Source organism: Dermacentor variabilis, chromosome 2, assembly GCF_050947875.1.
Source record: "Dermacentor variabilis isolate Ectoservices chromosome 2, ASM5094787v1, whole genome shotgun sequence".
Taxonomy (NCBI): Eukaryota; Metazoa; Arthropoda; class Arachnida; order Ixodida; family Ixodidae; genus Dermacentor; species Dermacentor variabilis.
This window is the reverse complement of record NC_134569.1, coordinates 153901327-153923756: the sequence shown is the minus strand read 5'-3', so window position 1 is coordinate 153923756 and position 22430 is coordinate 153901327. Positions and strand designations below refer to the sequence as shown.

Below are 22430 nucleotides of genomic sequence, written 5' to 3'. Positions count from 1 at the left end.
ACAGGCATGCAGAAAAGGAAGATGGGTTGCGATACAAGCTTCAACTTCTTTCAACACTCCATCTAACCAATTCCATGGCAGCACACCACAGCCTAGGAACGAGAGCTGGTTGTGTATTCTAGGGAAACGAGGGGGGCTCGTTCACTGCATGCTACAAATCCTTTAATGAAGATTCCAGTCAGTCAGTACATTGTGGAGTGCAATCAGAGACGAATAAAGAAGGAGCTATTCTTCTGGTTTTTTTCTGGTCGCCTGACACAACCAACAGCATTCATGCACTGTACAGAGCTGCTGAGATGGAGTACAGCAAGTCTGATCATGATGTAATGGACCTTAACTACATGTGCTTGGGCCTAGTAAACTGTTTAGTGATCAAAATATTTACACGAAACTCATTCTAAAAGAAGTGAAGACTCAACCTGGAAATACTCAGACGGAAACATTTCTGGCATGCAAACAGCCAAATCTGCAATTAAATGCACATCATTGTGCTGACACGTCAGCGCGGTAATTTCACGGCAAATAAAGAACTCTGGCGTTCATTTTCTCAGCTGCTAATCAAACTTTTTCTTCCAGATGACATAAATTGGGTTTTGCAAAACATGATTTCACCAATTAAAGCATTTTTCATGTTTCTCCTTGTTGTCCCCTTTGAATGTTCACTAAGTTCCCCAAGCACACTTCAAAGCTTCAAAGCTGAAATTTGTGCGACGCTAACTGTCATGAGCAACGTTCCATGGTTCACAGAAGAACGACTCAATTGCTCAGAGCAAAACTTGGAAGCGTCATACGTCTGTTAACACAAACTTTTCATACTGCGGCTGCGCTGCTACATAGCACTGACATTCTTAGTACAAAAGAAAGTTTCAAGCTCAGAATCAGCACGCAAGGCACGTGACACTAATGGTAGGAAATAACTTTTATTTTGGTTAGTCCGTATGACGTTCTAGGTGCTACGTTCGTTTCAAATCCCTTTCTTAATTGTACAGTTAGCTTTCCTGTGCAGCAGTTTTCCAAGCTTGTAGCAGCCTAGGCAAAAGCATGTGTTCACATCTTTTGTGTGTGCTCTTCTTTCCTTTATCTTTTTTATCAGATGGAAAAAGTAAATGCAGCTCCTATGTTGAACCCATGTGCTACACTGCTAAGGTGCACAGCTCGCACTTCATCTTTACTTGAACGATTACCAGTGCCATAATTAGTTAGGCAGATGTGCACTGTTGTGATGCGCAATTGCAAATTAGAAAAATGGTCCATCTGGGTAAAAAACTTAAGTTGGAGTACTGAGTCCACCGACTTAGCTTAGTCGTTGAGTGCAGCTAAGGTGGATTTAAAGGGACACTAAAGACAAACATTAAGTCAAGCTAAAGTGATAGACTGATGCTCGAGAATCTCTAAGGCATCAATATTATCAGAAACAGAGCCTTAATAATAGAGAAATTCAGGTAAATGCAGGACATGATTAGAGACTCCCACGGTATATTCAACTAGTTGCCTGATGATAAAAGCACTCCTCAGTTAAATTTTGTCATTAGTACTCAACCACTCATTGCAAAAAGACGCTTGTATGGTATTACAAGACTAAATAAACTGCTACTTACCGAATTCAATTTCCCTTTTAGAAAAAAGAACTCATTGAAATTGCCCTTGACAATGACACAGGCAGTTTAAAGGTTTCATTTTCGCTTGTCTCTGCACTGCCCATGCTTTCGCGTTTCAGTAGTTTCGTTATCGTGTAGTGCTGCAGTGGTTTTGCTGTCTCGCGAAACTCGCACAGAGTGCAAGTATCAGAGAATTCAACTTCCATTTGACGTCACGGGATGCCCGACCAGTCTACGCCACTTGACCAAAAAGCAGATGCAGTGGCGAATCCACCGCTCTGTCTTGGCTCGGTAGCGCCGTCTGTCGGGCACCATTTTACCCACCGACGGCAGCAAAGGGTAGTGATGGTGTATGCAACGTGAGTGGCAGGAGATTTGAATTTCAAAAGAGGTATTCGGACCCTTCAGATGCAATTTTCTCGTAAACTACTGTATTTATTCAAATCCAACGCGCACTTTTTTTCCAATAAAACGGATCCAAAAATTGCGTGCACATTAGAATTGAGTACGACTCTAAATCTGCGTTACCATACCGCCATCGGCATTTCAAAATGGCCGCCTCGCATGCGCTTCGAGCCTAGCTGCCGGAGCTTCCTCCATGTGCTGCAGTACATGTGCTTAGGCATGCTTCCTTTGGCTTAGGCTAGGTCACCATCCGTCTTCCCGTTCGTCTACGTTTGCTCTATCAGCATGGAAGTTCTGACTGCAATGACATGCCGAGTTCATCATGATGCCACAGTTAAAAGGAAAGTGATCGTGTGCAGAGACGAATGGAAATTGGGCCACATCACAGGCGTTCGGAGTTCCCGAAACTTGCGTGCGGGACTGGCACAAACAGGAGAGGCGTTCTACACCAACGGCTGCTACGTACGGCGCAGCAGCGCGGCTCCTATATTGAAAGCTATCTGCAACAAAGACAACAGTCTACGCATATAGGCGTACCACGCTGTGTTCTCGTCGCTTAGTTCACATTGAAGCGAGAGACCACACAAATGTCAATTTCTTCGCTCCTACTACCGCACTTCCTCGCTCCAGCGTTCTGATAAAGAGTTTCCGCAGTCATTGAGTGAAGCGTGTTCATGTTTGCTTGTGCGCACGTGACACCATGCTTGTTAATTTAGTTAAAAAGCGAATGTTTATAAGTTTCTACGGCCAATAAAGCTACTATCCTTACTTTTCGTATAGCTGCCTACTAATTTGCTATCGTAACCAACGCTTCGCCTTTCGGGCGAAACGGCAACTTTCTTTATTTACCGCAACTTTAGTGCATTGGGGAGTAAATCTTCTGTCTCTTCCAAAAGTTTTATTTCTGTATGAAAGAATGAGGTTCGCGGTACTGTAAAGGAGTTTTTGTTTTTTACGTCACAGCAAACGGGTGCGTGCTACAATCGAGCGTTCTTTTTCCCCCTCTGTATTGGTTGTGGAAAACGGGTGCACTAACGTTACAATCAAGGGCACGTTAGAATAGAGTAAATACGGCAAGTCTTTTCTTGGCACAAAAAAGGTGTTGCATGGTTTCTGGAATGGTATTTAAACAGTCCACATTGACTTAGTATTTGCCTTTAGAGTTCCTTTAATGGTTCAAACATGACTCCGGCTATGCTGTGCCAGCCACAGTCGTTCAATATAATAGAAATAATATAATATATAATAATAACACTTCACAGACAAAAGCCATCGTGAGTAGGCATGTTTTGTACGTTCAGATGGCTCTGTCACCACAGCTACTAGGGACTGACACAGTTCCATGCGCACAACTGCTTTTGAAGACCTTGATTAATTCAACTGATTCATGAGGTTTATTATCCCAAAGGCACACTGGGGCTATGATAGATGTTGTATTGGGGGACTCCATATTAATTATGACTGCCTGAGGTTCTTCGACATGAACCTAAATCGAAGTACACCCACACATTTGCATTTGACTCTATCAAAACATGGCCATGATGGTCAGGAATCATACATGCGTCCTCATGGTCGACAAGAGGACATTCTAGCGCTAAGCCACTGGGGAAGGTGGATTTAAATGCTATTGAAAGTTGCTAGCAGGCCCATTGCATTGTGCAAATGACAGAGCAACAGTAGACTAACATTTCCACTCATATAATGTGGAAACCATCGTATTCCATACATACAATCACAACAATCTGCGCTACATAAGGAGCGAAGTACGAGGCTATGTTTCTATGTACATGAGGGTTAAACAGCGCAAGGGCAAGCAAAGGTAGGTAGTGCCGAAAAATGCCAGCGCTAAATTCGCTGAAGCACAGAGATTTCAGTACAGATGTACCACCACCATTCATGCGCTGGAGGCCACCACAGAACAATACACATTAAGCACATTACCACATGCAGGAACACACAACAATCAACAACACCGGGCAGAAAAGACATTGCTTAAATAATGTCCCAAACATTCTGTGAGCAAGTCACTAAAATACAAGCAGGCTTAAAGGCTAGAATAAACTTATCTGCAGTAACTGGCAGTACGCAGAGTTGATAGCAGCTAAAATGTTTTACAAAAATCTATTACAAAGGTTTTCAAGAACTTCCAAGGCCCTGGTAAAGTATGTCAAGGACTACAGAAATGTTACATTTGACTGCTTGAAAGAACAAAAGTGTCAACAACAAGCACCCCCACCCAACCCCTCTTTCTTTTTTTTCCTGCCCACAAATGAAATAGTAGCTGAAAAAGGCTTAGAGAGCAAATAACGACCAACTACTGCAGTGCTGTTAACTGCATTTGACTGGCTTCCCTTTTGGACAGCACCAATTACATTGTCAATTGTCCAAGGTCTGTTAAGCTTAGCTGTAAATGACATTCAGGTATTTTAAGGGTTTGCAGCGCCTTGAAAATGGCATTTCCATATTCAAGAGCTACGAAGTCTGCTACCAACCATGAGTGCTGCCAAGCAATGCAACAGATTCTATGGTCTCTCCTCTCTGATACAGTAAGGCTACATGAAACATAAGAAAACAAACTCAAAACAGATCTTTCAGATTTACTGCTAAGAAAAAACTAACAGTAATGAGTAGTCAAGAGTAAATTTCTTCGGTACAGCATCTCTTCCCACTTACTACGTTAAGTGTCTCACAAAATTATACACAAAAGATGTCACAGTTTGTGAAAGAAACACTTTCAGAAAAAAGAGAGAGAGAGAGAGAGAGAGAAAGGAATTCCAGAAGACGGAAGCGAAAAAAAAAAAATGGTTGAAAAGCAGGCACGTAGACTGCTTAAGTGTCACTCTCAAGATGAGAATGACCACAGCGATGTTGCCACCATTAAAAGAAAAGACATCAGATTCATATGAGTCCAAACTCTTTGAGGGCGTTCTCAACGGCTTCATCCTTGGGGAGGAGGACAGGAGAAAAACAACATTAGCAGCTCAGCCTGACACAACAAATGTAAAGAAGCACTACAGAGGAACATAATTTTATGCTTCATTAGTAGATGTTCATGAAATTGCGAAACTGCCGTTTGTATCAAGAGAGGCGAGCCAGAAAAGGTGCAATAACAAAATACAAGTAGTGCCGCCGCCCTGGGACTCCCGCTCTAGGTGGCCGTCACGACGTCATGGATTTTCACAGCATCTACTTGAGTCTAGTTAATCGTTCACCAGTAACAAAGGACTACACCACATCTTAAACAAACCGAATGCTCAACATATCAAATTTCGATAACTTTCTCGGCACCAAAATGGCCGAAAGACAAAAAAAATACTTTGAAATCCCCAGTGCCACATGACGACGAGGTTCCAGAGTGCAATTCGAATGTGAAAGTCCAGCCTTCCTTTTCTCCGGTGGTAATAACCTTTCTTGCTACATGAATGAAATTACAGTTGTAAGACGATACTTTACAACTCTAATTTAACTTAGTGTCACTCTTCAGTGTCCGTTAAGGTCATAGAGAGCAACAGGCAATGCAGTGCAGCATGCTACACACACACACACACACACACATATTAGAGTCCATCAACACATACTGTCTTCTTAGTGCTAAAGTCTTAAGAAAGCAGTAAAAGAAAATGGGGGGTACCGAGTGCCAAAACGTTAGCAAACACAAGTGGAAGGCACAAGAAAATCCATGGGGCACTGCATTGCAAATTTTATGATGGCACTGAGGGTCCTGATAACCCTTTTATCGAAGTCGAGAAATGCATTTGACGTTAAAGTAGACTATTTCAGAAATACTTTGCAGCGAAAAGTACTTCAATTTGTTCTGCAAATGAGTTATTGGCAGCTAAAGATCACCTTGACAATGCTTCACGGTACTGCCGCTCCTTCTTCAGTGCCTTGCACTGCAATGACTACGACAGAGCAGGCGACACAGTGCTCCGCCTACTTAATGTCACCGTGGCACGCAGTTCAAGTTTGATTTTGTATGTTCATGTAAATGCCACATTTCCGATTTTAGCGCCTACGATGCACCAAACGTGGTTCTCCTCAGCGAGCACACTCAGCGTGCGGGCTCATCGTGCCCCCCCCCCCCCCCCCCCACAGTGCTCATGGTGTCACGCGACCTACAATACGAAGCAGACCGCAGTTACATGCAACTGTAGTGCGTATGCGCAGCATTTGCTTTGCACATGACAGGGCGCATTCACACTCATATGCTTCAGTCGCGCCATGCTATGTGGCGCGGACCAGATTTGTGCCGCACCTGTTTGACCAACGAATAGTAGCCACATTCAACTCGAGCATTTCGAAGAGTCATCAATAATTCAATATGAAGTGAAGTCTGGCAAGGCACTGAGCTAGAAGCAGCAAGGAGTGAGTGCGCACTGGCAAGCATACATGTGGTTTGACCTGATGTTTCGCGGGGTTCGGGGCTAGTTGAGTGTTCAAAACTAATCGAAATTAGCCAGACCCAACAACCACGACAACAATAAGCAGGGTGGCCGAAGTTTAATTCCTGCATGGGCAGCTGCAGCCGAGCCTCTCCTGAAAGTACGTGATTCTCCCGAATTTGAAAGCAGATCTCCGCCTACCTCAGCCTGTTTATAAAACCGCATCAATAAATATACACAGTAGGATGAAGCAGACTGACCCAAACACCCTTCTTCATTTATGTCAGCTATCAGCCAATAGCAGCAGTCTAGAGCAACCTTGCATATGATGAAATATGCAAGCCGCAGGCAGCTTCGAAGGAGGTGAGGAGGAGGCCTTGTTTGAAAAAAAGAGTGTCTGAGAAATAAATGACTTCCCACTCTGCTTATGAGCTACATGTGTGGCGCACGACTGCAAAATTTCACTGAGATGTTCAGGGCAGAGTATGCTATCCGTAGACTGCATTTTTTTCACCAAGCCTTAGGGGTGGTTCAAGACTCCTTTACGTGGACAAGCTGACAGATTGAAGAGGATCCTAATACTGTTGAACCCCGTTCATTTGTTTTGGGAAAAAAAAGCGAGAAAAATATGTGCTGACTGGGAAAACACACAGTCCGAATACACTTTCTTTTCATGTCCCTAAGGCACCCACAACGTCACAATGCCAGAGACTACTTTCAGTCCCCGTACGTGACGCCCTGGCCACTTGGCCCAACACGACAGACTACTAAGCCATCCAGATGGCAGAGCGGGGGAAGAAGAAAGCAAATGAGAAGAAAGGAAGGCACGCTCACCTCCTGAAGTAAATCTTGCGCTGCAATGGCCTTAAGAACGTTCTTCTTGCTCGTCTCCTGCATCTCGCCGCCAACGAGCAGCTCGTCAAGGATAAAGTAGGCCTTCTCAAAGTTGAAGATGATGTCCAGCTCGCACACCTGCACACATATGTCGCCATGGCAACAAAGGAATGAGCGTAATTGCGCAGTCCGCATCTACTCATCCTGTATACAACAGATTTCTCGCAATGATCACTAGACATAGTGCTGCTGTGTCCTAGCAAACGTCCTTCCCTCAACGCATGATGTACCCGACACGTTCTCCAACAGAACAGACAAAGGTTGTAATGTACAATGGGTGACCTTGTTCTCCTGTTTGCAATTGGGTTCAAATTTTGTCTAGACCTGAGCATCATTTATTTGTGTCCATTGTAATCATCTTTCTGTAGGCAAAATAGTAGATCCAGATCATTTGTCTTTGTATACTTACTGTACAGGTCAATTATTTGCTGTGAACTGGCTATCCTAGTAACTCCTTTCTCATACACCCCCCCCCCCCCGGCCTCCCCCCGAAAGAACACACTCTTTGTTTCAATAATATTTGTTTAAAGCAGTAGAAAAAGATTATAAACTTTTCATACTGCACATACTTGCATCACTTCAAAAATAGGTTCCTAATACAAAGTAAAATTGTATCTAGCATTTGGTATGCTAGGATATACTACATATATTATTTCTTACAAAAACTTTGCTTAATCTGAGAGTAAATATTACGCAAGAGGTAAGGTGACAAAACACACACAAAAAATGTTCTTGCTGCGTGCATCTAAGCTGAGACATACATCTACCTCTATGGACATTTCACATGGTTGCAACGAATCTGTGTGATGCTGCCCCATGTAAGATGGGCAAATGAACTGGCCTTGCAGACAGTAGCAACCCAGGAGCAGTGCCAGGATTTTTCCGTGGGGTGGCACAGAGCATGATTCTCCATTTTCATCTCGTGTGCAGGAAGGCACCTCAGTGGGCACTCCATGGTGGTAGGAGGAGGGTGATGGAGAATCAAGATGAAATTCGGGCAGTCAGCTGCACCCTCTCCCCTCAGCCCACTTCAGTACTACCTCTGGTAAGGCCCCTCTTTAGCTACTCAGAACAAGCCATATTACCTACCAACTAATCAACTGGGCCAGAAAAGAGCTCACAAGCTGACCTACAGTGGCTTACAGCAACAGAACTTATTCGCACTTGGGTTAACAAGTTACTTAACTCAGCGAGTTCTGTGCAGCATGACAGGAGCCCAGGAGTTCCCTTGTTAAGAAATTGCCGTCATGAGGTATACATTGACAAGCTTCTGCGATACTGGTCCAGCAATCAAAATGACTATACTCAAAAACCAAGGACCACATCCTGTAACAGCAGAAGGCACGTACACTTCCAAAATACTTGTCCAGCAGCTCCACATATCGGTGAATTACTTCAAGAGTCAGCAGCTCGTTGTCCACCTGTTCCACAGCACAACAGAAATACAGACTGGCGTACCTGGACGGAAAAGAGAGACAACAAGCAGTTGGGGGTGTCATTACATCTGTAACAGACTGAAAAGAGTCATTGCATGGCACACATAAAGTGAGTCACTGGAAAAGCTGCAAAACTGATTGCCATACTGTGCCAATCATGTGAACTGGTGAATGAAGCAGAGAATGCAAACTCTCATGAGGGGGAGCCATATAGCTCTACTAGAACACATCGTACAATATTACTGCCCTGCTCAGAACATCACGATTCCCCTGCATGCTCCAACACCCCCTACCCAGCTTTCTTAGGTGTTCCCCTACTCTAAATCAAATCAAATCATATTTTTGAATGTCACAAAGTAACACACAGGCTATGACAGACACTACACCCAGTGGGGTGCTCCAAATTGATTTCACTCATCCAGGGTTCCTTAACCTGAACCTAAATCTAAGCAAGTGAATGTTTTTGTATTGCATCACCTTGGGATTGCGGCGGCCACAGCTGGGAACCAAACCCACAATCTCACACCCAACAGCAATACACAATAGCCACTGAGTGCCAGCCACCATGGCAGGCACCTACAGTTCGTCACACAGTGGAGACGAGAAATATTTTTTAGTTGTGGCTCATTTGTGCATGTAGAATTAAACGACTGCCTGGCCAGCACGCCCCGTTAGTGCACATGGGGATTAGTGAATGTCTGGCCAGCAGGGAAAATTAAGCTCACTCTGTCTCTCTCAGGTGCACACACCCGAGACCCCATCCATAAACCTCTTTTCACATGTCAAGCTGGCACCATAATCCTGCAATGTCACCATAATGGCACCATAATCCTCCACGCTTGCCTACACCTCGCATGAGGCAGCCTTCAAAGTTTATTGTTTCCCACCAAGTGAGCATGGCAGGAGAAGAGAGGCTGCTACTACGAAGTTAAAAACTCGACTGCGAGACGCAACTTTACTGCATGGAGTGCCTCTTAATCGTTTGCATCCAAAGTTCTTTCCCCAAAAAATGAACAAAATTTCCCAATCTTCCTATACTGTGCCACACTATTGCAGATAGTTTGACGTAGTAGTTCTGCAGAAACCCGCAAGGTGGAACCCGGTACCAGGACGTCCCAGACCAGGACGAATTTTTCTTCAACTATGAGGCTTTTCTTTCGATGAAGCCGTATAGGTTTCCTTAGTAGCAATTGCTACGAACGGGTGGATGTCTGATTTTCCCTTTATTCTTTATTCACTATTGCAGATAATGTTCAAATTCATAAAATGTGTGATGTGCATGGTTTATCTTTTCACATGCACCCAAAATTAAAGAATAAAGGCTGATTTCAATACTAAAGATTACAGTCAAACCCACTTATAACAACATTCAAGTGCCACGAAAATTCCATTGTTATAACCGGGTTGCATGAAAAAATTAAAAGGGAGATGGCAGAGCTGATGTGAGAAAACTATAATGGCGAGGAGGCCCAGTGACCCTCCCCACCACCTTTCTCCATCCAGCTGCTGGTTTCGTTCATTCGTTTAAACTGCTTTCTGGACGGTCCAATCATGTGTAACAAGCCGCAGCTGTTGGCATTAAAGAATAGCATTGCTATAAAAACTGCAAAGAGGGGTCACCAAAGCATCACCGAGGCATCGCTTTGGTGAACCCAAAAGGGGCTTTTTTAAAAATGCAAGAAGGTTGCCACGGCAGCCTGTTAGCTTGAGAAATCCAGAAGAAATGCTGAGGCAAGATCACCACAAGCATCTTGCCATGTAGTTCTCAGTGGCTTAAACAAGAAAACCCTACTTTACGCGAAGCTTGCCGACATCTTTCTCCAAGACGTCCAGTTGTTCCACGCACTGCAGTGGAAAGTTCCTCGCCAAAATGAAGCCCCGGAAGGACTGAATCATCTGCCGGACCTCCTGTGATAACAACGTTGAGGCAGCCTCCCCTACCACATCACAGCTGCCATCGTCCCCATCGCTATCCAATGCAAGCACATTCCCGATGATCACCTAATTGGTTAGAAGCACTTAGTTCCCAAATCTACAGCCGTGCACTTTCTTTTCACCGGCACCATCATGCATTGCCAATGATCACTGGGCGGATCAACCATCTTCCGTTTTGGCGGCAAGTCAAACAAGGCTGAGAAACCACATGGCCAGGAACGATTTCGACGCAACCAACAAAGATGAACGCAAGTGATTAAGCTGTTTGCAGAACTGCGCTCAATGAGGGGCAAGTAACCAACATGTGAGCAGCACAGTTGGTGTGATCCACTCGTGTTTCGGAGGGTGGCGCAGCATACAGCTATGGGCGCAGCCCATTCGTGTCCGGAGGGGTAGGAAGGCGACAGAAAAGAGGCGCACAAAGAAGGCTGGAAAATGAGTGCGCAGCGGCTGTTGGAGCAGTGGGCTATTGTGCTGCAGCTCAAATTTCTCGCTTTCCTTATTTGTTCTTGAAGGATTTCACATTTCACTACCTTCCAGCTCAGACACCCAGCAGACGGACTTCATCATTATAACTGATAATGCGGCATAGGTGCGGCATAGTTATAGGGTGATTACGCAGCAAGTGGGTTATTTCACTTTGGAAAACATACAAAAAGTTGTTGGCGCAGCAACTTCTCGTTGTTATAACTGATATATTGTTATATGTTACAACCAAAAACACACTATTATGAAACTCTTCTAAAACAAAGCTGTTTTATTCCATCCAAAATCCGTACCATGTAACCTCGGTGATGTCCTACACTTAAACCATTCTGTCATTAATATCTCCGCTGTAGCTAAATCCCTGGAGTAAATTGTAACAAATTTATGCTTCGGGACCACCACACTGACTACTTACGCACTAAACTTTCAAAAGCTTTAGGCATGCTAAGGAAGTGTATGTATTTTCTTCAAGCCTTCCAGAACCGTTTAGTACACACTGCCTTGTTTGAATCGCATTTGCGTTACTGACATCTTGTATGGGGAAATAGCACTAAGAAAGTTGTGTATAAGCTTATAACGTTATAATTATAACATTACAATGCAGAAAAATGCTCGAGTCATTGCCAAGCAGTCATATGATGTGCACACATCTCCGTTGTTTACTAAACTCAAAATTTTTAAGTTAGACAAATTATATGGATTTAAGCTACTGTCTGCTTTTAAATAAGAAATATGTAAGAGTACGCACAATATGAGAACACTTTCAAACTTGCAATATAACACTTCTTTATGCTCCTTAAGGTGCACAAAACTTTCGTATGTACCAAGATCTCGCACTAAGGTATTCAGAAGATGCAGTTTAGCGTGCCACAGATTTTAAATATATCCTATCTGACATTAGAGAACTTGCATGCAATTTCGAGAAATGACTTGTACGCGCTTTTTGCATAATGTTTGTTATCATTTGGTGTTTTCGTTTATTTGGTCACACAATGCAGTAGTTTCCATCCTATATGTATTATTTAACAAATATTGCTGCTGTTAGTTTTTGTTAGCATGTTTTATTTACTACTGCTAAAGTGTCTGCTATTCTTTCACAAACAAGTATCGAAACTCCGACAGTCTCCGTGTACTTGTATTATTTACTTCTGCTGAAGTGTCCGCTGCTGGGTACTGGGAGGTGGGGGCACTTGAGCTACATGTATGTAGTTTCTTTTCCCACTTTCCCAACCACATTTCATGTGCAATTTTCTTTTGTACTTTGTGTGTGGTAAAAATCAATCAAGCAATCAATCAATCAATCAATCAAAACTGCTATCACTATAAGTTGGTTCCAAGTGTAGTAACAAAGAAATAATATTATCTGAGCATGTCTTAATTAAATTATCGCTAAATAATAAATGCATGCACTCAAGCTCAGCTGTATTTTCTGCAATGAGCTGAAGTGGTAATTTAGTTTTGGCGAGCTTAAGAAAAACTGCAGCTTGGACAAGTAAAACCCTTATTAAGCAATATTGGTACCAAGTCATAGGACAACTAGACCTCATGCTTGGGTGTTATAGTTCATGAAGCACAACATGGGGGCTTATTTTTTTTTTTTTTCAGTTTTTTACTGCGTAGGAGTTAACCACATAGCAAGCTTCTTTATGTGCTGGCATAAGGAGAGACAGGAGAGGCCAGCTTGAGTGATGCAACTCAAGCCTGTTACTCCATGCTGGATAAGGGGTTTGGCAGAACAACAGACAGATGATGAAGGTAGTGCGGTGAAGATGGTAATGATGCCTACCGCCTATGATGTCATAATGACACATGTAGGAAGAACTGCCCAAAAAAGGGACCCTGAACTAGATTAGACCGCCATGCAGTCAGCAGGCAAGCACCCAGATAAGCTGAAGTGACAAAAGTTTTCCCTGTGACCTTGAATATGTCCTTTCCTAGAAAGTTATCCACACCCCAGCAAGTGCCTAAAATGGAGCGTATGGCTATTCACACTGCACAAACCTACAAGCAGAAGTGTGTAAAGGAAGTAAATGATAATTTGATTTCCAATTTCAGGAGCGGCACTTGGGCCCCCAATCAACATTCAGTTAGGAGAAACATGCTCAGAAAAGCTACCAAAAAATGCCGTGAGATGCCCCACCTTTAAAAGACAGCCCACCCCTGACTAACCTACCGGCTTAAAAAAACTAAGCTACCCACCTGAATGTTACCCACCACACTGAAATTTAGCCCACCTCATATTTTCACTCGATTTTCTCTCGATTTTAGGTGGGCTATCTCTCGGGATTTTATAGTAGAAGATTAGATGGCACACAAACTACGTATCATATGGTGAACAGCAACCGCGAACATTTCATAAAGACCATGACAAAGACATTTGCTAAGGTAGTTTATTATATGTCTCAGTGTGCCTGCATCAAAAAGCACATCATGATTTAGACTTGTTTACTGCAGCAATGTAGCAACCAAATTATTACGTCATGTTGATAAAATAATTATTTAAAACCACAACAAACATACATCCACATCATTATGAAGCTATAGAAGCTTTTCAATGACTGGTTTCCTCACTAGAAATGAGATGGCGCTTCCGGCGAGCGCAGACATTTTGTGCCTCAAGATTGGCTGCGGCGCTTCAGTGGTGGCTCGATACCCAGCTGCAGTGGCTGCGTTCCAGTAAAGGTGGAATGCAAAAATGCTCCTTTACCTTGATTTGGGTGCACGCTAAGTAACGACAAGTAGCCAACATGAATCCGGAGATACCACTATTGCATGTATCGTAAACTCTGTAGCTTTTGGAGTTTAAATCCCAGAATTTTATGGGTGCCATTTCCTGTCTCGAATCTAAGTGCACTGTGCTATCATTTGTGCACTGACTCCGGCATGACCACTGTTCAAAAGATTTGCCACTTCGGTGAATCCTGTATAACTGGAAGCTCGTTTGCCATTAGAATGTGCTTAATCATATAACCATAGACAACTGAAACACAGGTTTAGAATAATGGCATTAGTGCAGCGCAAAAAATTGCAGCCCAGAGAACACCTTTAGGTAAGAACTCTACCAATTCAAATCCTTAGTGCAGACACAAATGGGGTTACCATAGATAAATGTGCTCAATGTAATCTGCTAATGTGCAGATTATACATAGAGTAAAGCTACTTTCTGGTTAGTGGACTGGAATCGGTGTCATCCTGACGTGAATATTTGCAGCTGATGAGCTCATAGTGTTTAGTGATGACAGTGGAGAAGCATAAAAAAAAAAGCATATACCACTCCAATGGCACTTTGCTAACTACGACTGTAGGTTGTGTCCTGTCGTGTTGTCCATAGTTGCTTTTTCGTGCCACAACCTCGAAAAAGAAATGTGCGACCACCACTTGCAACACCAATGCAACATCCTTTCTTTATTAGGCGATTAATCACAGTTAATTAATCACTTTTAAGGAGATTTTACGGCATGTACAGTACACGATCGCACACGCCTGTGCACGCGACATACAAAAGTGTGCATCACGCAGCATGACCGATGCCTAGTAAGAACAACCCAAATGAACAAACGTCTCTATGAAAACCGTGCATACCGTTTGTAGACAACTTTCAGGTCCTTCCATTCGAGGAAGGAGCACATCTTCGGCTTCCGGGCAAGGATGGTCGTGACTAGTTCACGAGTGATCTTCTTCTTCAACTTGTCTGGATGAGCCATGTACCACTTTTGAAGCCGCAGCTTGCCCTGACGGCTGAACAGCAGCATAAATTGCATCTGCAAAGAAAAACAAAAATATAGGGTCACCAACGGTAAAGGCTCCGGCACCCACAATCACGTTCGACGCACTGCTTCGTCGACTACTACGATGCGCGGAACACGCCCGCTTGTGGTGACAGTATCACAGCGCGAGTCAAAACAGACGACGTAGACCATTGAGCTCAGAAACCTAATTGGGAGATATGGTACGGAGTTAATTATTTACACACAATACCGATCGTGACACCAAAGGAAATAACACAAGAGCCATGTGACGAAGCTGGCTTTTTTTGAATAAATCAACTGTTCACTACTCCACATTTGCAATATACCTATCTCCCCTAATCGGTGCCTCACTGTGCCGCACATTTGATTCTGCACGAGCGTGTTATTCCCTCATATTTGGAAATATTGATCGCACCGAGACGCCACACGTAAGCATTTACGTTACTTTAGTTTTACTTCGTCGTACATTGCTTCGAAATGCCCACTTGATGACACCGAACGATTGTTGGCGCCAGCGTACTTAGCACATAATGCGCTAAGCGTGGACAACGCCCGTTAGTTATTCGTTCCACTGCCGCTGGATCCAGGGGCCGCGTTCGTTCTACACGATCAAGACTACTGTAGCGGAAGCATCCGCAGGGATGCAGACCGCGGGTTAATGCTATGTTCGCTTATGAAATCCAGGCTGAGCAATATTATGACGAGACGCTTATTTATAGAGGTTGCACTCACCATCTTGCGGCCGATTTTAGAAATGCGTTCACTGGAATACAGTGTAACAACATTTACAGAAACACGCCCTCGAACGCCCGGTCCAACAGCGTCTTGAATCGGCAGCTGCTAGTCAAGCGGCCATTTGCATTAGCTTGGAACTCTGGGATGCGTAATAACCAGGGTTGCCAAAGGTTGACGCAGTTGAAGCAGTTGAATGAGGCAACGAAGGAGGCATCACGAGCACTAAAGCCATGACTAAAACCTATGCTCCTAAAACATGACTTGACCGTATTTTTATTTATAATTAATTTTTTGGGGAACTATTAAGGCTCATTAAAACATTATTTCATAAAAAAGAAACATATGCCAATTTTTGTTTCGGTTTCCAGCAGGTTAATGGCGAATTTCCAGAATGCTATGTTTTATAGACGACCGCACGCCAAGTTTCATCCTAGACACCAGCGCTCGTTTCTCCCCTGGCGGAGCGATTTCATCTCCAACGGGTGTAAGTTTCCGTCGCCGCTTCCCTTCGCGGTCGCGCCCGCGTTCAGTTCGCGCTGCGCGCGAAACGTCTCTTGTTTGCGACGGCGCCTTTCGAATAACCGGAAATTATTATTGTGTTGTTAACTGTCACGACAGCAATGTAAACATGATATGGTTGATGCCACCAGTGAAATTCTGCCGATTCACAAGAAAATGGTACGAAAGAAGCAGACGACAGACATGGATTACTGCGGTGCCCCGAGCGAAGTAAACAACTGGCAAACGAAGCGAGCTCGTTCATTGATCACTCCTGAGTGTATAACGGTTTCTATATGTAACTCACGTGAATTTAATAATTACTCGGTACATAATCCTTTTATTCATATAAAAACTTTAAGTTCAACGAGCGCTTGTCCTGTCTTCTTTCTCGTGTTTCGTTTGTGTGTGCGCTGCCCAAGAATGGAAACCACGTCTGTTGTATGCGCTAGCAGTGGCCGAAGTTCACGCGTGCCGAGAAATTGAATATGTGCATGATGCATTGAACATGACCGGAGTTCATTCCCGCTTCACCACTGCACCGATCGATCGGGTTACTGGACAATACACACCCGCGTCTTGGTCGCGCCGGCATTGCTGAAGCAGGAATGATTAATAATACTGTCAACTTCCGTCTCTTGAGTACTGTTAAAAAATGGCCAAGCTGTCTACATTGCTGCCTCTATTCCATATTGTAGGAGACGTACTAGTTAAAGTTGTGTGCGCATGTCGTACTTGTGCTATGCAGCGATATATCTTGTTTATTTCCGCACAGTGTCGATAGAAGTCCGTTGTCGCCATCAGATACAACACGGATTTGTAGCAAACATAATGTGAGAAACTGCAAAAATGACTTTAGCTTGTAGGTGCCGTATGTATGTGCCGCATCGTATGTGCTGACGATTTTTCCGGCGGCACATACGATGTCGTTTCCAATTACCTGCTCAGCGTCACTTACATGGTTAAGCAGACGCTGCCCTTTCGCCGCATTGCAGCCATAAAAATAATCGTCAAGCGTACCGACCTTAATTCTTAAAGACAAATATAGCGTGTGCAGTTTGTTTCACACTAAGGGGAAAACTCAGAACGTATTGCATCGCGATGCGGCAAGCAATGGAGTCGTGCGGCGGCAGCAGCTCGAGCAGGCGCACACGCTTGAGGGGCGGTGTCGTGATCTGCGTCGTCTGCTACGGCGGCGCGCGCTGGCCGCATTTTCGGGAAGCGTGGTACTGTCAGGGGCAGTGCACCGATTTCATCGGTACTGCGAGAACTGAGCTGATATTCTTTACTAAACGTTGTGCGTCGCCAAACTCTGATCCTTCATTGGCGATAATGGAGTTCCACAAACTTCTTTTGACAGCATGGTTCATTTGTTCTTTCGAAAGGCCGGAGTACTGAGCGTGTGCACGTATATTTCTTCACTGTGTGTGTGCTACCGTAATGAGCAGCGACAAAACGCACCAAGATGTGCGCGCAACGTGCTCAGTCTTTGTTTGGCTCGAAAGGAAAACGGCACTCAACAATGGGAGTCGAACACGATGAAACAAACGGATACGATTAAATGAAAGCTTTAGGTTCAGACAATGAGCTGGAAGTGATTTTTCTCGACAACCATTCGCTACACCAGACAGACCCTGCCCGCCGGTGGGGAATTGGACACGTCACGCTCGGAACTTCAGTTAGTATCTCGTCATGTCCCCAGCGGCAGCGATGACAGCGCTCATCCTGGAAGGCAGTGAAGTGTAGAATGAGTTGATCTGGGATGTGTTCATTCGCAGCACGTCTCAGTCACTGACGATGGTGGATCGAAGCCTATCCTCGGGCGACTGATAGAGGTGATGTTGCGCCAGCGATACTTTCAACGAGCCCCAGACATTTTAAATGATGTTGGCGCCCGGGGATTGAGGCGGCCGCTCCAAGAGAGTGACTGCGCGCTCTTCTAGCAGTTCTTGCACAGCACGAGCTGTGTGAATCGGCGTCCTATCGCGTTAGAATATATAGTCGCCTTCCAGAAACGGGCCGTCAAGAATGTATGGAATCAGTACGTCGTCTATGACTGCCCTGCAGCGATGAACTTACATTCGAGGCGTATCAGTGGGCGTCGCGCAACGCTTAGCAAAGAATACCGGCTCATTTCACGCAGTAACGATGTGATCGGCGCCCTGCACCTGACAGTAGAACGTTTCCCGACAATGCGGCCAGCGCGCGCCGCCGTAGCAGACGGCGCCGTTCAAGATCCCGCCCCTCGAGCACCTGCGCGAGCTGCTGCCGCTGCCTGACTCAAGCGCTCGCCGCATCGCGATGCAATGCGCTTCGAGTTTTCCCCTAAATGTGAAACAGACTGTACACCGCCTTTCGAAGGAAATGTCCACGCGCACACACGTAGGCACACACCGCGCGTGGCACGAAACGTGCCCAAACACGCGCAGTGCAGGAGGAAATCAAGGCGGCGCGAACGAGAGATGGGAGAGGGGTACCACCCGCTAATAGAATTTTGCTTCGCATGCGGCGCTCTCAACGCCGGCGCAGCAGCGCCGCTCTCGGTGCCGTTCTTGTCTATAGTTAGCGGTCTTCTGCATGAAAGATGTGCCATTTTTTTAAACAAGTTAGCAACGGTACCAATTATAAAGAAAAACAGTTGCTCTTGAAGCTGTCGTAAGACTGCAATGCAGTACTTCACAGCTCAAGATATATTGAAAACGACGCCTTTTCGCATTTTCTTTTGAACGCTCATGCAATGGTGTGCGACAAATATGTGTATGCACGCGGTGTATCTTACTTGTTTAGTACTTGTAATTGCTATTTATTTTTCATTGGACCCGCAACTAGCCTGTGGCTACGGGTCCAACCAGTTTTGGTATTTCTGTATGTTCTACGTCTGCAAATAAAGAATTGAATTGAATAATAATAATAATAATAATAATAATAATAATAATAATAATAATAATGGTGGGGGGTGATAAAGCTGCCTGAATAAAATAAAAAACATAACTAACATCTCATAGTTTAGCACCTCTTCGAGGACAAGCGGACCATCAGTCAGGCGTCCAATTTCTCATATTCTAGCCAGAACATCCCAAAGATATGTATGCCATCTGTACGTTTTTTTGGCCTTCATGTGAACGTAGCTGTAATAGTTGTTCTCCCAGGAGCTTATGTTTCAGTTGGCTCGTGAGAAAATGTTTTTTTTTTTATATGGTCAGACCTTAGTTATCATCAAGATGTTATTAGGGCAAATGTAAACTTTTTCAAATAGGAATAGTTAGTGCCGAATATCGAATAGTCAAACGTAGACGCCTATATTAACAGCAGGAATATTTATTTCGATATAGGTATATCGAGAGATAGAGAAAGAGCTAACAGTTGTATAGGGTCAGTTCTAAGCACAAGGTCACTCATTCTCAAAGGAAAGACTGCACAAACAGCCTCGCAGCATCTTAGAGCCTAGTTTCAAACAAGCTTTACAATAATGAATGGCTGCTGTATGACTATAGCTTTCAAGAACGCTAAATAAATGCTTGTCAAAAAAATATAAGAAAAGAAGAGTTTGAAGTTGTAAAATAAGAGGTTCCTGAAGAACTTGTGTGCCGTAGACACATGTAAAAGGACTTGTCGAGTAAAAGGTAAAACTGCTGTATGGTTAGACTGCCAGAAGCAATGAATAACAGACTACGAGCAAAAATCGTAGGTTGTCATATAGGCCTACGACGCAAAACTAAAAAGTTTGCGTTGTCAACTTTGTTTATCAGAGCTTCAAGAACTTGCTGCTGTTTCACTTCAGATAACTTGCGATACTGTTTAGCAGGCGGAGAACAGTAACCAGACTTTAGCAGTCAGTTGTTGGAAAATATTTGGTTACGTTTGAATATTTAAAAAAGTATGGTTTTAATAAGAATTCGAATAGTTAGTGTCTACTATTCGATTCGCATCAGCAACGTCGAATGTTCGCCCACCCCTACTTATGTCTGCAGCTGAATTTGTGGACTGTCCTTCAGAGGTTGATAATCGCGCTGTTATGTGCAGTGCATGTGCGCGTCATTTTACAATGTGTGTCGATCAATATTTATTTTAGTTTACTTTTACTTCAATTCTCTCGGCTCATCTTCACTCATGGGCAGCGGATTGGAGTGTCGTCTGCTATAGTAGGATAAGACTTTCAAAAAAGAACAGTTGGCTACCAAGGCACACGGACCACGCGGGTATAGTGAACTAGCGCAGGGGTTGTGTTACTGCACCAGCCAACCACAGAAGTAAAACAAAATCGCCGTCATGCGACCTTTTCAAAATGGCGTCGTACTTGATACCTCCGGGACGACTGCTGTTCTTGAAGAGTCTTTTCATCGGCGGGAGCGATGAGGTACGCAACAGATATGGACAAAGTGTATGGAGTCTGAGCATTTGACTCTTCAAAAGTACGCGGTAGAGTTCATTTCATTGCTGAGCCCGTTTTGCTGAAGAAAAAATTACCGACGATTACGTTACTTCCTAATGCGAAATTTGAGCGCAGCAAATAAGCTGTTTCACCTTTTCGATAGATTGAGGCAAAGAAATCGAGCAACACATGTATGCGCTATCACAGAATTTTTTTTTTTATATTTCCCGTACTCCTGGATCATCTCGACGGCAGCGACGGTAAGCTTCTGCTTCGGCGGCACGCACCTCTGGATTCTGACGGCGACGGCGCTGGGCCTCTGCTCTGGCAGCTTGTTTAGCAGCAGCAGCAGCAGCAGCAGACGGAGGACTTCCATCGGTCGTCTCGCTCATGGCTCAGAAAGAACTGGCAGATAATTTCGCAGTGGCGAACGGCAGCGGCAATTTCGGCTCGGGCGGTGCACATATACAGATCCGCCGCCACCGATCTGGCTCTCTGATTGCCACCGCACAGGGGTTGCATTGGAGGAGGAGCGAAGAAAGGAATTAAGTTCGAACCGGCGCTTTGACAACCGGAGACTCGCAGGAAGAGGGGGGAGGGGGGCGGCGTGTACACCCAGCGGCAAACGATGGGGGCAGAAGCGCGCGCAGCAAGCGGACAACACGATAAAGGGAGGAGGGAAGAGATAGCAGCGACTGACTGATGCCGCTGACGCCGATAGTGAGTCAACCCCAGCTGCGGAGTTGGTTTCAGGGACAACGCCGCCGATGCCGACACAAACAATATGATACCCTCGCTTCCGCAGCGCTAAGAACCAGGTCTAGCCGTGGGAAGGTGGTCACGTATTCGTCGACGTGCCGGGGCCTACGTGAAATAACCGGCGCGTCGGCAACTGAAGAGCACCCTATCCGCCACACAAGAAAAGGGGGGGGGGACCCTTTCCTCCTCTTTCTGCATGGCGGCGACGGTGTTCTATGCAGTCACGTTATCTTGACTCTCTAGCGGCGTCAGCGGCATCCAGCGGTATCAGTCGGTCGCTGCTAGCGCTGGGGGGATGAAAGGGGGGCGGAGCTGGTTACGAGGCCGACGACAACGCCGACGACAACGCCGACGACGACGCGAAACCCAGGAACGGACGCCAAAGAGCTGCGCTCTAAAAGCGTTTGCTACGCACCCCCCCCCCTTCCCCGAGGTCAGCTCTCATCACGCCATCGTTGTGGCAGCGAGTGTTCACGGTCATCACATGATATATGTTCCAAGTTTGCCTGTGCGCGCGACACCATGCTTGTTAATCGTTCGTGTAGTTTTCCAATAATTTGCTGTCGCAATCAATGCTTCGCCTTTCGGGCGAAACTGCGATATTTGTGAAATTTTCGAAACAATTTTAATGCCCAAGAACGCCGAACAGCTTCACGGTTACTGGAAACTTGAGGGAGACATGTGGCGTCCGCGAAGTGACTGTGTGCAATGTCCGCTTCTAATTGTGCTCAGGCAGTTCCACGCTTCTTACGTTGGGTCGATTAGAATAACGCAAACACCAGCTTGCCAAATAAGTTGGTTTTGGAATATCCAAGATACATTTGATTGCAACGGAGAGGCACCGTTTATTTGGCGCCACATACGCAATTTATGCCTATTTATGAAATCCGACTCGCGGTTTTTTGTGTTTCCGTTGTCACTCTCACCTTGTTTATCTGAAGTGATGTAGTGTTCTGGTGTTTATAGGTGCTTTTCCTAGTGAGAACATTAGCCCCCAACCTGTCTAACAAAAATAATTTTAAATATCGCGGTGCAAAATACGATTATAAGACTTGCTATATTAAGTTGTCAGAGGTCTGACGACCGAAGACAGTAAGCTTTAAATTATATCTTGCAGCATGTTCTTAAATCTTGTTTTTTTTTAACAGCTTGGGTAACATTAACTTGGACACCGTATATAT

At 44.7% G+C, this 22430-nt stretch overlaps 1 protein-coding gene across 3 annotated transcripts in view; it reads right to left on the bottom strand.

The window, feature by feature from the left end:
• AP-1sigma (AP-1 complex subunit sigma-2) overlaps positions 1-15770 on the bottom strand; it is a 31528-nt gene extending 15758 nt beyond the window's left edge. For 2 of the 3 annotated variants that reach the window (XM_075682310.1, XM_075682312.1), the window contains exons 1-4: positions 15618-15770; positions 14719-14897; positions 8629-8737; positions 7220-7357 (exon numbers count right to left, since the gene is read on the bottom strand). In XM_075682310.1, the coding sequence (XP_075538425.1) occupies positions 7220-7357; positions 8629-8737; positions 14719-14897; positions 15618-15620 (429 nt within the window). In that variant the 5' untranslated portion in view covers positions 15621-15770. Of the gene's footprint in view, positions 1-4585; positions 4947-7219; positions 7358-8628; positions 8738-14718; positions 14898-15617 lie in introns of those variants that run through there. The other variant, XM_075682311.1, reaches the window with a different exon arrangement.
• Positions 15771-22430: the final 6660 nt, after the last annotated feature.